At 38.0% G+C, this 20,103-nt stretch overlaps 1 protein-coding gene across 2 annotated transcripts in view; it reads left to right on the top strand.

Moving 5' to 3' along the window:
* LOC133526120 (uncharacterized) overlaps positions 1 to 20,103 on the top strand; it is a 77,353-nt gene that overhangs the window by 12,209 nt on the left and 45,041 nt on the right. For both annotated transcript variants that reach the window (XM_061862599.1, XM_061862598.1), the window contains exon 2: positions 1,588 to 2,052. In XM_061862599.1, the coding sequence (XP_061718583.1) occupies positions 1,900 to 2,052 (153 nt within the window). In that variant the 5' untranslated portion in view covers positions 1,588 to 1,899. The remainder of the gene's footprint in view (positions 1 to 1,587; positions 2,053 to 20,103) is intronic.

Here is a 20,103-nt window from a genome sequence, read left to right as displayed (position 1 = left end):
TGGCGGTTGGAATGAATCCAGCTCTGCGGTAAAGTCGGAGGGCAAGATACCCGCACACCGCCCGCTTCAATCAACTATAGGCTCTTAACCGCATAACACACCATTGCGAAACAGTTAAATATCCGGGTTTTTATGTGTAGGTATATTATAAGATGTACGTTGAGTTTATCAATAAACGTACCATTTTAGCACTACTGCAGTTAGTCAAATACTGTTTTTTTTATTACTAAAACCCGTTAATAATTAATTCTAAAGTTTGTGTAAAGTAATTATTCTCCCCGTAATTTTACTTCATTCATAATTATAAATTCTCTTTTTTTTTTGTCAACTATGCGTCACAATTACTTCAAAACGACGTAACTATGTTAGAAAGTAAAAAAAAAACACTTTCATCATATCAGAATATAAGTATACATTGTACTCTCGATTCTAAACAGTTTTCAGGTTAGTCAGTGGTTATTCTACGTTGTATAAAATATAGTACCTGGGCGACCGAGCTTTGCTCGATTATAACTATTTATTGTAATATGGTGGTCTATATGTGATAATCTTAACTACATTTTTTTACTAAATTAAACTTGTCTAAAACAATAAAAATTAAAAAAAATATATAAACTTGAACATATAAAAAAACAAAAGTTAGTCACCGGGCGAGATTCGAACCCGTAACACTCCTTTAGCAGTCCGTGTCTTAACCCGCTGGACCAGACGGACAGTGGCCGGCAACACGAAATTAGCGACCATATTTTGCGTCGAAAGAAAACGCATGAAAACTCGAAAACACGCGTTTTCCCAAACATAAGACTAATCTAGATACCCCAAAAACCCCCATATACCAAATTTCAGCGAAATCGTTAGAGCCGTTTCCGAGATCACAGAAATATATATACATATATATATACAAGAATTGCTCGTTTAAAAGTATAAGATATTATTTGGCTTTCAAAATACAATCATGCTAAGTATATTCCATAATTTATTGTACTAAGTTCGTAATAATTAATCACCCTAAAACGCAACCTTTAATCCATTAACGTCATCTTTATCGACCCACTCTTACCTAGTCTCTAGGGATCACCATATATAATGTAGGTACAAATCAAAATCCAATCTTTTAAGGACGGGTCTCACACTGAGAATCAAAAATAACTGGGTGTAACATTAATATTTAAGGAGTTGCGAGATACGGGTGAAACAATACTTTGATGTTACCTCGCCGTTATACAGTAATTCACCCTTATTTAAACACCCGGCAAGAATTTTAATGAGTGACGCAGAGTTTGGCGAAGAATTCAATGAGCTTGTCGTAATAATGTGGAGTAAGTTTGCGCATTCATTAGTCTTGTTGTTTAATATTCATCAGGACGCCACAAGTAACATTTTTACTTACAGACAAATCCAAGTACCTGCGGGCACAAATTACATGTAAATTAGAACAAGTTCGTGAGTTCTTCGCGACTAGGACTTGGCTATAATAACTACGGTTTAACAAGATTTGAATGTTTCTTAAGTTCTCGACGTCCGTAATGCCACATTGTAAATAAGTTAAGGGCTTTATTGTAATATTCAAAATTGTGCTTGTTTCAGATGCTAAGTCGGACGTTACGCTTCTTCAAATGTTTGTAGACTAGACGTAGTATTTCAATCTAACCTAGTCTTAAATAAAGTATAGTACAAAGCTATCGAACTTAGCGCCTCGCGATAACTTATATTCAAACGCTTAACATACGTAAAACGGTTTGCCAAATCGCCTCTATTTTCCGTAATATATTACAAGATAGTGCTTATCGAAGAACGTCCGTAGTTTTATAGACGAAAACAATGCCAGGGGTTCTCATAAAGCATCGATATCTGGGTGGTTGTGATTTTTGGTGGGTAGCGTAGGCGGGCATAGTCATAATGTGTGAAGATAAGGAAGAGATGCGGAGCGAGGCGGCGCGCGCGGCCAGTCCGCAGCACCTGTGCTGGCAGCGCCGTCCGCCGCAGCCGCTGCCGGACACGCGCGGCCTCTGCTGCGCCAAGCTGCTTCGGAAGAACGGCAAGCCGAAGAAGGTTTGTTGGGAAGATTTTTTTAATGTACCTATTTAAATTCTCCTCCTCTTCCTCCTGTTCTTATTGGAGGGGATTATAAATGTTTTTATGAATCAATACCTATGTTTTGAAGATGTTTCTATTGTTTCCACTTATCGTAAGTTTTCCATAGATCTTACCTCTAATACGTTTTTACACTTTGTGTGGTAGCCTATTTTTATGGGTCGACGAATTTGTATCTGTTCATTGCTGCGAGGCTCTCATTAAAAGTGCAGTGCAGCAGCCAAAGTTGATTACTCTTTAGCACCACGTAGGGGACACGTGCAGGGTACCTACCTAAGGTTATCATCCTGCGGACGCGAGTAATCTTTGTCCCCCCTTTTTTTATTGACGTACCAACAAAACTACTTCATAAAATAGCTAAAACAATGTTCTATCAGATTAGAAATTACTTAGTAGGATAACAGTCCGGGTGGGCAATTAAGTCCCCACTATCAATTAGGGTCCACGGGATTGCGACCCGGAATTCACGGATGGATTCAGACCCGGACTAACAGAACGTGTCACATTTCAGCCCGTCACCTACCCCGCACCGAAGTCGGCCACGAAGGTCATATAGTATTTGTAATTGCATAGTGCTATGAACTTGGATAATAAGTTTATTACTGTAGGTATGTAGCTTTTATGTCTTAATTCAGATTAAAGGCCTTCCTGATCATCTATTTTTTTGAACAATCATAGCAACACCTGGTGGATCTGGCCGTACCTGTCGTGGGGCTACTTTGTGGTCGTGTACGTTCAAAGCTCACATCCGACAGACGTCGCCAGCCCAGTTTCAATTTGATTTGGCCATCTTTAAAAAGTAAAATTCACTTCTTACACGTAATGTTCAAGCTATGCTGCTTATATACATATAACTTAGTCGTACTTATTTATTTATGTCTGAGAAAAATAATTCTTTGTGCATGGTACCTGCAATATTTAATGAGCTTCCTCAATTTCCTGCGGACCCCACAGCTAAATTCGAACTTTAAGAGTATGATAATGATACCTTTTTAAATTGACGATACATTATTAAACTTCGAGACCGCTCCAAACGCTTCTTGATAGAAAAATACAGGTCCTTTTCTTTTGGATTAGGAGAAAAAAGTAGGGGCCATAAGTCGTTAGGTAGGTACAAACAGTTGTTTTGACTAAGTATTGTTTAGTTGATTGCATGGAATATATCAAAATTTATTAAATTGCTGGCTAAAATATTACCTACGTATAACAGTTACATATACCTATCTAGGTAGGTACCTAGTTTGCAGTTAAACAGAGTTAATCTCCTAAGGTTACGGTAAAACCACAATATGTACCTCCTTTGTTTGTCTTTTAAAGCTAAGCAAAGTTTAAACCCGGAACGCAATATCGGTGCCGATGTGGTCCGATATCCGATCAGGCGACTTAAATAAACTGTTGAGTAACAATATTCATTACTTTTGTAGGTACTTCTTAAAGCCTAGAGGGTTCAAATAAAGGTCTAACTTGAAGTTAATCAAAATCTTCCCACTCCCCCAATTGCTTCTGCTTATCTTTTCCTACTTACAAGAGAAGATTAACTAAGTATTTAAAGATTGTAGGCGGCGCGTTTAAAACTAAAAGAAATTGTTATTGAAAGAATTAGAGTCCTAATACACATAAATTAATTATAAACTACTTAAATACATAAAGACACATACATACATTACATAAATAAATAAATATATATATACATATATATACATAATATACATAACCGATTCGTGAGACTGATACTTAATTGATTTTTAAACTGCCAGCAAATAAATCACGCAAACATTTTTTGAAAGCAAACTTGTTGGTTTTAGCTTTTCTAATGTTAGGGGGAAGACCGAGAGACGTGCTGCCTGAATGGCGTAAGAGTTAGACATGAAGCTTGTTCTATGAGTGGGGATAGAAAGAGAGAGATTTCCAGTAGAGCGAAATTGACGGTCACGAGAAGAACCATAAAAGTGAAAGAAGTACTTAAGGTATTCAGGGGAGTGTGGATCATTGAGAATGGAATAGAGAGTGCAGAGCATACGAATATTACGCCGTTGACGAATAGGGAGCCAGCCCAACTGGGAACGAAACGAGGACACATGATCATATTTCCGGAGACAGAAGATAAAGCGGATACAATTATTAAGAAGACGGTCCAACTTGTCAAGTAGCTCTTCATTTAAGTCAGGATATCCCGTTTTTTTAGATTAGTCATTTTATAACCTCAAAAGTACTAGTAACTTTTTTCCTCAAAAATTAAATCTGAGTAATTATGCACTGAATAGGGTAGTTGAAAATTTTTTGTTTTGTTGTTTGTGTCATTCGAACAGGTTTGTTTTGAGGATCAATGTCATACAAAAGTCACAAATGATAGTCAAAGTCTGGCGACCGCACTATACTGACGAAACGCTCCTAACAAAATAGCAATACATCGTGACGTCACGATGTTGAGTTCTTGTATTTTTTTATTATTATTCCCATATATTTTTTAAGTTTCCAATTTATTGTGATAAAATGCTCATTTTCTATCTATTTAATTATATTTAGTTATAAAATTCTACACATATGACATTTGTCAACAGCCCTATTACAGTGTCGTTTACATATTATTGTACTGCAATATGAAATATTATAGTAAAGAAAAAGTAATTCCATCCCGCTAAATACTTTGAGTTTAGAAAAATTCAAATCTTTAAATAAAACCGAGTATAGATAACAAGAAATTTCATGTTCTTCTTCTTCTTCCTCGTTTCCTCATGACTGAGGGTCGCGACCCCATGAGATCATTATTTGTGCACCAAGGCCCTATTCTGCACGATTTTCCGCCTTTCTAATAATAGGCGACTGTGTAGATCCCTGGCAGGCCTTCTTTGCAATGTATGTCCACCCAGCGGGTCGGTGGATGTCCACTACCCCGTCCTCCATCAACCATGCCAACCATATTGCGCTTTTCGGAGTTGTCCGGGTCCCGTCTAGCTACATGTCCAAAGTAACTAAGGATCCGCTGAAGACGAATAGTTGATAACCGGCACTGGATATTTAATCCCGTCAGGATTGACGCATTAGTGCGGCGCGCCGTCTAAGAAATCCTCAACATCTTGCGCCAACACCACATCTCAAATGCGTCAATTCTACATATGAGATAACTGACCCCCCTGCAAACAAGTGTATATGCTGAGGGGGGGAGGTCATTTATTACTACAGCTTACTGTACCTAAGTAAGAAAGTAATATATGTCCTAAGTAGTACCTAGCTTAGGTAGTTACAAGTTTATAAAGTCGTAAACAAAAAATGTGATCTTCGTTGAAATTTTCATATATTTTCATGGACTTATACTTGAAAATCGACTCGTAATAGTCGTAACTCTCAGCTCATCATCTTCTGTTTCACTTTTGGGGATCAAACTCGATCTCGCCGAGGCAATTACAGGCAAACATTAACGCTAAGCTTCGGTGAATTCCGTCAGTCAGGTATCCATAATATTTCAAGGTAGAACGATTTCAGCCTAATGTAATCGAAGTTTGAAGGCGGCCGGAACTTTAAGACGTGGCGGTTGAGCTACCGTACTTACGCCAAACTTGTTTGTCTTAATGTTTTACGTAACCTGTTCATAAAATAACGAGAAAGCATAAATGTGTATAAGATATATAGAAAATAAACGTAATTTATTCACTACTAATTTAAGATCCGATCTCATGGCAATAAGTATTGAATAATAACACAATACAATTCACAATTTAAAAAAAAACACTTGTTAAAATAGAACAGGTCATATATAGGTACAGTCAACAATACTATTCGCTTACCACCTTTGCATACAAACTTCTATGCAGGGGTTGGTGCCCCACCTTTGTCTGCAGCTGACTGTACCATAAATGGAAAAAGCGTACATACGTATCGCATCTTCAATTATTTAACATAATTCATGCGTATTTAAGGTATCCATACACTCGGCAGAATACATCCTTTGGACGAGTTATACGTAGTGGCACGTCTAACTACAATCATTTTTAGCACAAATTAAGTCTCACCGCCAACTTCATTAAGAGTAATGCACACGGCTGCGGGTTCTCGCTAAGTTATTTGACAACCGCATCGACTTATTACGAGTTCAGACAATGCAGGGACAATATATGAACCCTCGGTAATGAACACCGTTAAGTATAATAACTAGGAAGGCAAATAAGTTGGCCGCGGAAACCGAAACTTTATATCAAATTAGTTCCCGTTGACGCTCAGAGTTTGATTAACCCCCCCGGGAACGCATCAACATACATTAATATGGACTTTGCAATTATCTCGCCGATGCTGCACTGCGTGTAAGAACACTTAAGTTTGTTCTGTAAGACTCACTGCAGATGCAGGTAGTTTGAGCTGTAATAATCTTTATTAAATTTAGTATCCTTGTATAGAGCTTTATGTAAATGTAGAGACTACAAAGGTTTGGTTCGATTGCTATCATGTGAATGTCGTCAAGTGATTTTACTGGATGGAAATTGAAGTCATAAAGTCTTTCTTTTTAAAAATAATGTTCTAGACAATTTATGTAAAATGTATTAAAACTATGAACGCGACGTCATTTCTTTCCAACTTTGAAACACTGCCACAGCGATTTCAAATTCAATTTATTCTTAAAAGAACCCCGAAATACTGTTTTTCTTTGAACCAAACAGCATCGGAGAGTGGTTGCAGGCACTATTTGCAATTCTAAGTTTGGCAGAGAGGTTTCAATCCTACTAATGTGTCTACATATATCTGTACATATATAGGTACACTACAGAGTCCCTGTTCATATCTTACCCATCATACGTACTTGTATGTGGGCTTGCTGAGACGCTGCGCGGCAGGGCAGCGATGTTTGCTTAGACCCTCCTATTTCATCGATTTAAAACAGAAACCTACGGACCTCAGCCCACATCAAATACATTCTAGGCAGAATTTATTTGAACAACAAAGAAATAAGTAAATGGAAGGTAGCCAGTGTGCTCAATAAATACAGCCCTTTGTTTGTTTTTTTTTTTCAACCGAAACAGTGCCTTGATCATTAAGACTTGAAAAATGTTACTACAAAAATGCGTCAGCGATGAGACGGTGAAAAATTATCTGAAAAATAAAAAACGTGAACCTCGGCTCACATCAAACCGCACCTAAGTGATTAATAACAAACCATATTCTATCGAATATTACTACCATAAACGTCTCATCCGGAACGACTCGTACTATACTTTACTTTACTTTACTTTTTTAGCACTAGAAAAAGGGCAAACAATGTTGATCATAGATTATGATATATAATATTTGCTTTGTCTTATTTTTTCAATAATAAAAAGACATGTCACGATTGTTTACCCTTTTTCTAATACTAAATGTTTTTATGTAATTTTCGTTCGTTAGCAGTTAGATTTTCCAGAATAGGTACAAAGAATGGGGCCAGGGCAACGTGTCTGCAGAGTCGAACGTCATCGTTACCGCCCCAAATATCAAACTGCTCTTCAGGGTAGAGAATGACAATAGCGACTCAGCAGTTTGCCTCGCTCCGTTTTAATGATTCAAACTATTTGCTTTTATCTTTGAATGAACTTTTGCCGTGACGGATCATATTTTTTCACAGTATTTCACTAGTAAACCCAGTAAAAATGCGACCCAAAAAATGGCCCTTTTTTAATGGTAAATCACATGAAAATCGTAGGGAAATATACACGGTCATATTTTATTCACCAGCCATACTCTGCTTAGTGAATTTATAGGTCATACAGAACAAGTTGTATTATATCACAAATGCCTATATTGCGAAAAAATATTAGACTGTTTCATACCTAATGTACATGTGTTGGATGTGGCTGATTTCTATGGGACAGACAACTTTTTTTCGAGATTTTGGCATAGGTCCCATAATAAAAATTGTTCAGTATGACCACAATGTCACCCTGTATTTAACGAAAAAACTGACGCTGTAATTAATTTACGAGTGGCCACCAAATTCGCCCACTTCATTAAGCTTTGCATAATAATTTATACAAAAACTGATTGGGCTGTTTAAAAAACGCTGGACGTAATTTTGCAGACGTTAAAATCCTTTGTCAACTCAACTCTGATGAATAAGTTTTAAATTAGAAAAAGTTAGGGTGAATTAGGCTTCCCCAATTCGACTGACGTCGATGAAGGAAAAAATTTAAACCTTGCAGTCATTCCAGAGTTTTTTTAATTCGAAACAATGCTTTAACTACCTTTAAAATTGTGAATATTGTGATCTTTAAAAGTTGTACAAGGATATTTATACATAGGATAAATACATTTACAGTAATTTAAATATGGAAAATTATATTATTATAAATAAAATCCTGAAAGAGAAATCTATCTAAAAACCTTGGATTAAGTAATTCGTACCTACTTAAATTACGTACCTACCTATATACCTACAGTTGGCCCACATTATGAATTCATATTTTATTTCTTCTGGGAATTTACTAAACCATAAATAAGTAAAGTGATCCAGAACTGTCCGGAAATGTTCATTTCATTTACATAATCGGAAGATTATCCAGCTTGTTGGTATATAATGCCTGTATATTCTCAAAGTAGTTTCTTCAGTCCCTTGTTTAAGTACAAAGTTAGAGGATTAAACTCCTTTCCTTGTTCAGTTACCTCGTTACTTCCACTGATCATTTTAAAGTCGAAGGAAGGATACTTGGGATAGTGTAAGAGAGGAGCGTACTTTTCGAGCTATATTGCAGCGAGCGAGGTAGAAAAAGCTTTAAAAGTGACTTAACGATTTTAGAGCCGATTTTTTAAAGCCGTAATAGTGTAGCGTGCAGCTATTACATAAACTAGGTTATATAGAGGACTAATATTGCTAATATAAGTAGGTAGAAAATCGTTCGTTTACGAGTATGTATAAACACAATTATGCCCTTGTGGAAAACTGCATTAGGAATATTTTTAAACTATATACTAATACTAACAAGTGAATGTTTTTGAAAAAAATATATGTTACATAATATTATTTTATACATAAAATATCCAAAATTGGTGGTCCCTATCCCTGTCTATCTCGGAACAATTTAAAAAAAAAGTACAAATGTCACTATTTACAAATGCATTTGCAGGCGCGGATACAAGGGGGGGGGGCCATAGGGGCAATGGCCCCCCCCTAAAGCCCTGGCTCTCACATTACTAAATTGAGTAAATTTTATTTTTTCTGTGCAAAAATATATGATTTTCTAAAAATGCCCCCCCCCCCCCCCCCCCCCCTAAGCCAAATCTTGTATCCGCGCCTGTGCATTTGTAACTTCTTTCTGTATTAATACATCAAAATGACCAGCATAATATATTTAAGTTACAAAAAATCGGCCGAGTGCGAGTCGGACTCGCCCATGAAGGGTTCCGTACCATTTATGACGTATTAAAGAAAAACTACTTACTAGATCTTATTCAAACCAATTTTCGGTGGAAGTTTGCATGGTAATGTATATCATATATTTTTTTTAGTTTTATCATTCTGTTATTTTAGAAGTTACAGGACACACATACACACACACACACACACACACACACACACACACACACACACACACACACACACACACACACACACACATTTTACCACTTTGGAAGTGTCTCTCGCGCAAACTATACAGTTTTTTTTTTTTTTTTATTATAAACCTCAATATCATTTTTGAAGACCTATCCATAGGTACCCCACACGTATGGGTTTGATGAAAAAAGATTTTTTGAGTTTCAGTTCTAAGTTTTTTTTCTATTTTTGTGTGAAAATCTTAATGCGGTTCATAGAATACATCTACTTACCAAGTTTGAACAGTATAGCTCTTATAGTTACCGAAAAAAGTGGCTGTGACATAAACGGACAGACGGACATGACGAATCTATAAGGGATCCGTTTTTTGCCATTTGGCTATGGAACCTTAAAAAAGGGTTCAGTTGTTTAGATAAAAGTTAATAAAAACCGATTTTCATTTTTTTAAATTTTGTCAAAAACCTGTGGCATTTTAGGTAAAATTTGGTGAAATAGCATCTTATGCTTGAGAAAATAAATCAGCAAAACGACAATCAATTTGGCGTCTGGGGTCAATCCCCCATACTTACACGGTTATATACCCTTTAAATAAAAAAACACCTATAATAGATAGAACCTTATAGCTTATATACTTACCTGAACGTTGAAATTGTTCAGTCTATGTTAACTATATAAAATTATTGTAACAACATCTAAATACGTATGAATTGAAAGAGAAACAAGTTTGTAAAAACCATTTCCTCGAATCTTTTGCGGTAAAAACGTAGTTAAGGAATAATATTTGGTTTAAGCAGAGCTCCGTTATAAATGGCGCGGCGAAGAGCCGCGTTGAGAGCAATAATTCAGCGCCGAGCGGCGTTTAAGCGATCCGTTCGCAGTTTATCCGTCCTCAAGAGCTAATTCTTCGCGGCCGGGCCACTCGCGGGATATAAAACCATTTTACTCGCTTGCCAAATCATAAGCCCTGCACTTGTTAGAATTTTGATTTTTAAAATACATCCGACACCCGACGTTTAATGAATTAAATTCGGATCCTAGGTACAGCGCGAACCTAGAACGCACGTCACAGTCATCAGCAGCTAATCGGAAATTGAACTGATAATATGGCATACATATGGTGAACTTGAACTATGTATTTTAAGTGTATAATAACAATAGAAAATCCTGACGTGCCCATCGTAAATAATCCACGCATCGTTGAGCACAAAAGAAAGCATGACGCAGACGTCGGGTGTCTCGTCGGTGCACATCAGAAGCTGTGTACAAAAATATTGAATTCCCGCGATATTCCTGCAATTTCAGCGCTGGCACATGTTAAAATGCATCTCTCGCAAGTTAGCCTTGATGCAAGTTCAAACATCCAACTTGTTCGGCATCTTACGCTAACTACTTTGACAGTTCTTTCTGAGAGCGATCCGGAGCACCCAGCTGTTCCACTACTTTTTATACATCTTACAAGCTTTCGTCGGGATATTGAATGGGATAAAGAAGATTGATTTTAAGGGAAACTTCGCCTTCTTTTTGCACTTACGCCAACTAGTGTTGATGGATAAATGGAAGAGATAAAGTAGATATTTGCATATTCAAACTATATGATTAATACTGACACTGAAACAAACATTTTGACAATCCATTGAAAACTCAAGCACATCACGCGCTCAAATGCACTGCGAACTACCTATCTGTGGCACTCGGCTTATTCGAATGTGGAATATTCAGGAAATCCCCGTCCATCACTGTGTAGGATCAACGCTAAACCCAAATAGTAGCAAACGGTAGATCTACATCGCACGTAGATAACACCCATTGTTTTCCCTTTTTGTATCGAGTGCTACCTAAACGTTTGTGGAGATCCGTTTGCATAGCAATACCCGTATCGGTGCTTGACGCGAGTCGATGGCGTGAACCAATAAGCTGCATTCCCGCACGACATGTATTTTCTACAATTGGGATACTCGTACGGTTCCAGAATCGCTATCGGGTTGTTTATGTCAATGGATGCCGATTACATGCTAAAGTAACTGGTTATCTCATTGTCCCTACATATCGGTTAAAATGTTTTAGCTTTTTATGTAAAAATATGCATCAGGTAATAAATAATAATGGAACCATTGTTATAAGTTGATCTGGGTGCGTAGTCAACATGCGAATCGTTTACGCTCCGTAGCGAACGAAACGCAACTGTGACTGTCGCACTAAAGAGCAAATTACATTCACCCTTCCCGATATCGGGCCCGACATCAGTCTCGATGCCGGGTCTGCAATTCGTTTTCCGTTTCACGGAATATCAGCACATCGTTAACAATATTTGAAATGTTAAAAATACTTTGTCTCTAATTGCCAAAAATGTTCCATGTTTGATATTTTTGCATATTAACCATTTTTTAGCATATCAATAATTGTCAACGTTATTAGCACTAATTAACACTATTATTACTCTCAATTCTGCATAACATCATCCATTGTAGCTCTAGAACCACTGTTGGAGTGGAATTTATTTCTTAACTCCTCTATAACGTTCCAAGCTATAACTGAGATTATTATAACGCCGTTCAAAAGATTAAAGTTTTAAAGAAGCCTGTAACTGACGGTATAATGTTTGTTGGGCGGTGAAACGGAAAAATAAACCCGATAAAGTGTGTACATAATTGGCACTTAATTATGAAAGAGTGAGAGACACAAAGCGTTTCGTTATCGTAGCGCAAGCAATTGTCACCTTAGCTAGGCACCCTGATATCGTTTCTTAATTGAAGTATTCGATTCTAGTCCTTATTAATAATTTGGAGCCTATTACGGGATAGCGTTTAGGCAATATGTGAATTTTAACAAGAGATCGAATTCGGTAAATTCCCCCGCTCAAGTCAGAGTTTGAAGTTTTTAAATAGATATATTAATTTATAAGTTAGTTAGTTTAATAGTATGGCTCAGATTTCTCGGGCAAAATTTATTACTTTTAATTGCAAGAGTATTAAACGTTCGTGGGATTGTGTTAGATCGCTATGTAAACAAAGTGATATAGTGGCTCTGCAAGAGACATGGCTTATGCCGCACGACTTAGAAATGCTAGGAAATATGGACTCCGACTTTGGGTTTACGGGGAAGTCAGCGGTGGACTCTGCGGCCGGCATTTTTCGAGGTAGGCCCTTCGGGGGTGTGGCCATATTGTGGCGTAAAAGTGTGTTTCGTCAAGTATCTGTGATACCATGTAACAGTGATCGAATTTCTGCTATAAAAGTAGTTGTGCATGATAGTCCTATTTTGATATTTTGCGTGTATATGCCTACAGATTCTATGGACAATCGTTTAGAGTTTAGTGACTGTTTGAGCGAAATTGCGGCTATTGCTGAGCAGAGTGATGTGGGTCCAGTGTTTATTCTAGGGGATCTAAACGCTCATCCTGGCGAGTTATTTGGTAACGATATGTTGAGCTTTTGTACTGATCAAAAGTGGTCGTGTATTGATATGCAGTTCTTTGGGGAAACCTCTGATACTTATACTTTTATAAGTGAGGCCCATGGTTGTAGTCGGTGGCTCGACCATTGCCTAGTTACTGAATCCGCTAGTAAATTGGTAGAAAATATAAAAAATCACCACGACAGCTTTTGGTCAGATCATTTTCCAATGGAGCTACAATGTAACCTAGATATAATTAGACCTAGGAAATTAATGTCATATCTTGTGCAAAACAATGTTATATGGGGAAATAGAAATGCTATTGAGATAGATAAATATAGGGAATTATGTCAAAAGTCACTCAGACAAATAGATTTTCCTCAGGAGCTTAGTAGCTGTTGTGATAAAATGTGTGATAATTCTGACCATAGGCAAGTAATAGATTCCCTGTATAGAAGAATAATTATGTCCTTGTCCGAGGCTGCTAGTGATGGCCGTAACGCTGTGAGACATGTTCGCGGTAGGAATAAAGCTGGCTGGAATGAACACATCGGGGGCGCGCACTCGGAGGCTCGTCGAAGCTTTCTCAATTGGGTAAGTCATGGTAGGCCTAGCTCTGGTCCGCTATACGATGAAATGGTTAAAACTAAAAAATGTTTCAAGAGTAAATTGAAATTCCATCAGAATAACGAGGAACAAACAAGAATGGATAAACTCGTTAATTCTCATAAAGAAAAGAATTTCAAAAGTTTTTGGAAAGAAACAAACAATTTGAAACCTAAGGCGGGTCTCCCGGTGTGCGTGGGCGGCTGTGATGACCATAAAGACATAGCCAACATGTTTCAAAATCATTTTAGGATAAAGCCGAGACTGGCTGGCGATGTGCAGGGTCTTGATGCTGCTGCTGACGTTGCGAGTCACCCTGTTCTTATTACAGCTAAAGATGTTGCCTCTGTAATTAATAAAATGACTCGTGGAAAATCTCCAGGGCATGACGGGCTAAGCATCGAGCACCTGCAACACGCTGGCCATCACATCCATAGGCTGTTGGCTATGCTCTTTACCCTTGGTTTGAGACACTCCTACTTACCAGACGAGTTTTTGAAAACGGTTGTTGTGCCAATAGTAAAAATAGAACCGGCGATGTATCTGATGTCAATAATTATAGGCCAATCTCTTTGGCCACAATTGTAGCGAAGGTTCTTGACGGTGTGCTTGAGCGTTACCTCAGTAGATACGCAGTGTTAGATGATAGACAATTTGGTTTTCGTGCTGGTCTATCTACTGAGAGTGCTATTTTGGTTCTGAAGCACACCGTCAGGTACTACACTGACAGGAAGACCCCCGTGTGCGCGGCTTTTCTCGATCTTTCAAAAGCTTTCGACCTAGTGTCGTATGAAAAACTATGGGAGAAGTTGCGGAAGGCGGGTCTTCCTCAAGAACTGATAAGGCTGTTAAAATATTGGTACAACAATCAGTATAATATTGTGAGGTGGGGGATGTCGGTCTCGGACGGTTATAGAGCTCAGTGCGGAGTAAGGCAAGGGGGACTTACATCTCCACTGCTGTTCAACATTTATGTTAATCAACTGATCGTCGAGCTCAGCAGCACCATGGTTGGCTGTTCGATCGGTGGCAAAATGGTAAACAACATAAGTTACGCCGACGACATGGTGCTGTTGAGCCCGTCGATCAGCGCTATGAATAAATTGTTAAAGGTGTGTGACACGTATGCGGAGTCTCACGGGCTCATCTATAATATTAAAAAAAGTGAGATACTCATCTTTCCAGCTGGTAATAAGACCCTACCAATAGTTGAGCCGGTGACACTCGGAGGTGTTACCTTAAACAGAGTGTCCAGTTTTAAATACCTGGGACATGTCATTACTGAGACCCTAAAGGACGATGCGGATATTGAAAGGGAACGCAGGGCACTGGCAGTAAGAGCTAATATGTTGATTCGCAGGTTTGCGCGTTGTACAGTGGAGGTCAAGAAAACATTATTTATGTCGTATTGCCAATCATTCTACACGTGCAGCCTGTGGATCAATTATACGAAGCGCGCTTACAGTGCTCTGCGTGTCCAGTTCAATAACGGCTTCAGGATGCTGTTGGGGCTACCACGCTTTTGCAGTGCCTCAGGCATGTTTGCGCAAGCACGAATGGACGATTTTCATGCAATTATGAGAAAAAGAATCGCCTCTCAAATGCATCGCTTGCGGGGTAGCACCAACAGCTTGCTGATAGATATAGCGGAGAGATGGGACTGTCCATTTTTTTGTCACTGGGCGTCAGCTCATCGTCCTGTGTACCAAGACCCCAAATGAAGCCGTGAGACCTAGGTTAAGATGTACTAACACTAGTATTGTAAGTCTGTATATAACTAACAATCTATGGGCAAATTAGCCTGAAATAAAGAAATAAATTAAAAATTAAATTAAATTACTAATGAATTACTGTATATGCCAATAGGATAAATAAATATTGTATTGAACTAATATTATAACTACAAATAAGAATTTGAGGCAAAAACAGCTATTTTTCGTGTACCTACAACGTAAAAATGAGATCATTGAAATAAATGCGCAACTCCGCTGGCGATTGACGCCCTGCCCTTGCATTTAGATGCTTCGGAAATAAGCCGGCTTACATGAAGAGGACACTTTAAATCACTATTTGCGACCATTCTGCCTCTCTCATCAGCTTGAACTTTTTACATTTTCCGCGAACGTTTTAAATTTATAGGAATTGATTTACTTAAATAGGAATTTGAGTTTCTTGATTATGTGTGAGTGTGTGATAGTTATCAGTGGCACTAAGAAAAAACGTATTATTGCGTAGTTTGCTGTTAAAGCTATTCTACAACCGTGGTACAAAATGCTCGGATGTTAAGACTATGAGTGTCCTAGGTACAATTCGAAAAAAGAACCCACATGTTCTTGATAGTTACACGATTGCAATACAGAACACTATAATTAGCCGATAGCTTTCAAGTGTAATGAGGAAAATTCAAAGTCGTAAATTTAAGGAGAACGCCGTTAAAAAGGAGGCCGTACAAACCTTCATTATTTGATTTCTATTAAAGTCGACGGACATAACCGAAACCGAACCGTTTCAATTAGAGCGTTCGCAGTTATGTAAGTACGTTAAATTGTACTAATTCTTGATACATACGTCTTTACAAACTTACATTCCCAGGAATATCGCAAGTGTGATATGTGCAAGTATTTCATTCCGAAGTTAAATAGTTAGCAGGCATTCGAGTCGTGTATCTTTCATCCAGTCCCTCGGGACCGTCATCAATATGGTCGGAGGTTGCTGCGAAATTGAAATCGTCCCGTCGTCTACGTGACGCTAAACCTACCTGTCTAGTGTTTAAGAAATATCAAAATAATATTTCCCCGAAATAGCTTTCGAATTGGCTCTGTACTTCACACACGCTCTTTGAGGTGAAAATTGGTATTTTATTTCCCTGGTGCTTCACGCCGTGCTCCGAGATTATGAACCGAAAAAGTGATTCTGCAACGTTAATACTTTGTACTCTGTGTCTGCCGCATTTCCTAGTCTATTACGAGCCAACTCATTGAGCTCCGATATCTCTCAATAGGTAATCCTATCGGTATTCCTGCAGGATTTAATTCGCAATACTTATCTAGGAAATTCATTAAGCCAAATCGAAACGAAATCTCGGCTGTTCGGAGGGTATTGCGCGCTGCCATTATCCCATCGGACGTTGATGGGTGCAAAGCAAACACTCACTACTGTCAACCCTCACTCAAGCTTCTAGCCGGCACCTAGACGTCTTTCCAATCGCTTAACGAGCGCAGGCGAGTTCTTGACTAACCAGTACAACTACGCTTAGTTATTTATTTCATACGCATAGATAGGTTTAATGCTAAAATATTGCAAAACTGTAGAAACGGTTTAAATGTCGGAAAATGGTTTAATTATGCGGAATTAAATTCTGGTCTTTACTTACGTCCTGAATAGCTACTTGATGCCTCTTTAATAGTTTATCTTATAGCTTCAGCTAAACTAATAAGCCTGTCTGGTTAGTGTTACTGATTCTAGGTTTGCGATTTACCTTTCCTTCGGAACCTCTTATATGGACAGTATACTTATTCGGTAACCAAAGGAAAACCTTCAAAACCTGATAGTAACATCTGATGAATGTCGAGTACAGAATTACAATGGTTCACCTGAGCGTTCAGCGCCTCTACTATCGGGAAGCAATGGGAATTCATAGCATATTCAGGGGTATAGACGACGCTATTAGGCGATGTAAATGTTGAAATGGAATGTGGCTTAAAGTCGTTCGCATTTTCGCGAGTACCTAAATGGAGTTGAGGTTACGTAATAAATTAATTGGTAAGTACCTACTTAGTGATAGCGCTTTATTTGCGGCTACGCTCGTTTCGTCTTAAGTTACAGAGTAAATTCTGAGTACCAAAATGTCGTAGTAAAAATGGCTATGGCTAATGGCTTACGCAATTCCAGGCAGCAGTACCTGCGGCTTTTTAAAATTCTGTAGCCAAAATGGCAAAAACGAAATCCTTAAATTAATGCCACATTTGTCTGTAATTTACAACCTTTTAGAGAATCTAAGTACCTAGGTATTATTCGATAGCACTTGAAACTTAGGTACCCAAAATATATTTCGATAAACTAAATACTCCAACAGTAACGAACATTATTATGTCGCTCGTTATACAATAAACGGACGGCCGTGTGAATGTGACACTTAAGGTGACATTCGACACTCCACCTGCATTACTATTGAGACGTTACTGCTGCGGTATTGTCGCGGGAGCTGTTACTGTCAATTTTCTTGATAAAAAGACTGACGAATTGAAAGTTCTAGAAGCAGTAATGCGGCACCAAACGTCACTAATTTTAACAAGCAGTAATGACGCAACAGTAATGCTACTGGAGTTGTCATTCGAATGTCACCTTTAGTGTCACACTTGTTTCAGGATCTTAAACACATAATATAATACAAGTCACATAATATATTTGTAGAAACCTTTTTTCTCATAAAAACATTTTTTTCAAATTGACTACTGACCAAAGAACTGTTCTTTTAAATGGCCTCTTTGGAATCTTTGGAAGCAGGGAAGATTTTGGCCTTGCTACTGAGGCTTGGCGTCATGAAGTAAAGCTTAGCTATACTTGTCGAAAATAGGTATTTTGAAGATTCACTACAAAATACTTAATTGAAACAACTAGACAATTATACAGGACGCACCTCTTTCGCAGACTATACAAAATTATGAGGTCGGTTCAGCGTGAACTGCTATGTAGTTTAATTAATAACCGCGCGCAGAGGAAAGACACAAGTTATTGTCGAATAACCCCATTCATCCCTGTTCGCGGCGAGCAGTAATTTCATTGCAACGTCACTCATACCAGCCGTAAACTATTCATAAAGATTTAATAGCTATGTAATTTAGTCCAACTAGTCAGCTGTCAAAGTGTCTCTCGACGCGCCCTCATTTACTTTGATAAGTTTACTCTTGAATTTTGATGCGTAACGTGTTACTCTGAAACTTACTGTAAGTGAGTGGGTATCTCGTTGTATATATTTTTAGCTGCTTTAACATCAATCTTCAACTTTATATCTTAAAAAAACTTGAATAAAATGACGTCGAACAGAAGGGCTCAAGAAAAGCTACCAAATTTTATTAAGGCAAGCGGGCCTGTCCAGAATGTAATTAGCTTGATCAGTCACGTTTTTTCATCGAATTTCTTTTATACTATCATGGTTAGAGGAACGGAGGAGCAGTAATTAATTTGATTGAAAGCTAGAGCGATCAGAATTGCAGATGAGCCACTCCGATAGATGACGGCCACCGTGCCACTAAGCTTCTACGTGAATCGTAGTAACCGTTTCTTTGAACATATTTTTTATTAATTTAGGGTGGACAGGACATGCTGTGTAAATATAAGTTTATTACGTTGAAATTTATTAAAAAAACGTCTCCAACCAGATTTCCTATTTTACATTTTTTTACCAGTAAAACTAAAAGAAATGCCTACGTTTTAGTAGCTAATACTAAGATCGGCATACAACATCAATTAACCAAAGAATAAACGCCTTTTGCCCGGCAAAAACCTCGTTGCGATATGCATATTTATTATACGCAGAGGATTTGGAAATTATGCTTTCAGATGGTTAGATTGCATATATATATGCAATGTGAAGTTGCGGCGCTTGCGAAAGTTAGGGCTACGTTTAGATTCCCTTTTTCTGACGCGTTCGGTCAATAATATCGTATTGTGGTATATCATGCGTGTACGTATCATGCAGGTCGCAAAGCAATTCCTGTGCACAAAACTGCCTTCATTTAATAAACAAGTGCCGCTCTCGATAAAATCTTTACATGTGTAATAAAAATTTATGCGCGGTTCGCGGCGATACCCTATTTTGCATTCCCGCGCGGCACAAAAGTGTTTTTCATTGTCCTCGGATCTCCCGTCGCGGCAGACAGACGGCTCCTTTTTGTAACCACTGTTCCTGCCACTCACTGTTTGTAGGTACATAACTATTCACCATGTCTTTACTAGGTTTGCGCCTTCGTCGTTTTTTACGACAAAATATCGCAAAGGCCGCACTGCGAAGTGGGTAGCGCGACTTTCAAACTTGGGAAATAAAGTACAGATGTTCTTTTGTGATCGATCTTTATTGTTGATTGATTTTGAATCGAAGTTTTTGGGCTAAACTAGGAACTATAAAAGGAAGGACTTTTAGGTGATATAGTGTACTGGTCAAGTTTGCAAACATAGGCCTAATATTCAATGTTCGTGCAAAGTTCACTAACGTTTGTGCATCTCGACGGCTATATGTAATGTAGGTACCTAAAATTGTCTTTGATGAGATAGTGTATTCTCAATAACGTGCTGTAGGTATTTTTTATTATTCGATTCGTAAATATTTTCAAGCTGCATTTTCTCCACCTATTCGGTGCCTTTTTTGGTGGGGTTCTTTAGATAATGCGGTATATGAAAGTTAAAATTGAAATAGAATTAAAACTCCAATCGATATAATACTAACAAAAATAAAGTATCCAAGAATACCTGTGTGTTTTGAAAGGAAACATGAAATT

This window comes from Cydia pomonella, chromosome 16 (genome assembly GCF_033807575.1).
Source record: "Cydia pomonella isolate Wapato2018A chromosome 16, ilCydPomo1, whole genome shotgun sequence".
Classification (NCBI taxonomy): domain Eukaryota; kingdom Metazoa; phylum Arthropoda; class Insecta; order Lepidoptera; family Tortricidae; genus Cydia; species Cydia pomonella.
This window is presented reverse-complemented; position numbering and strand designations above follow the sequence as displayed.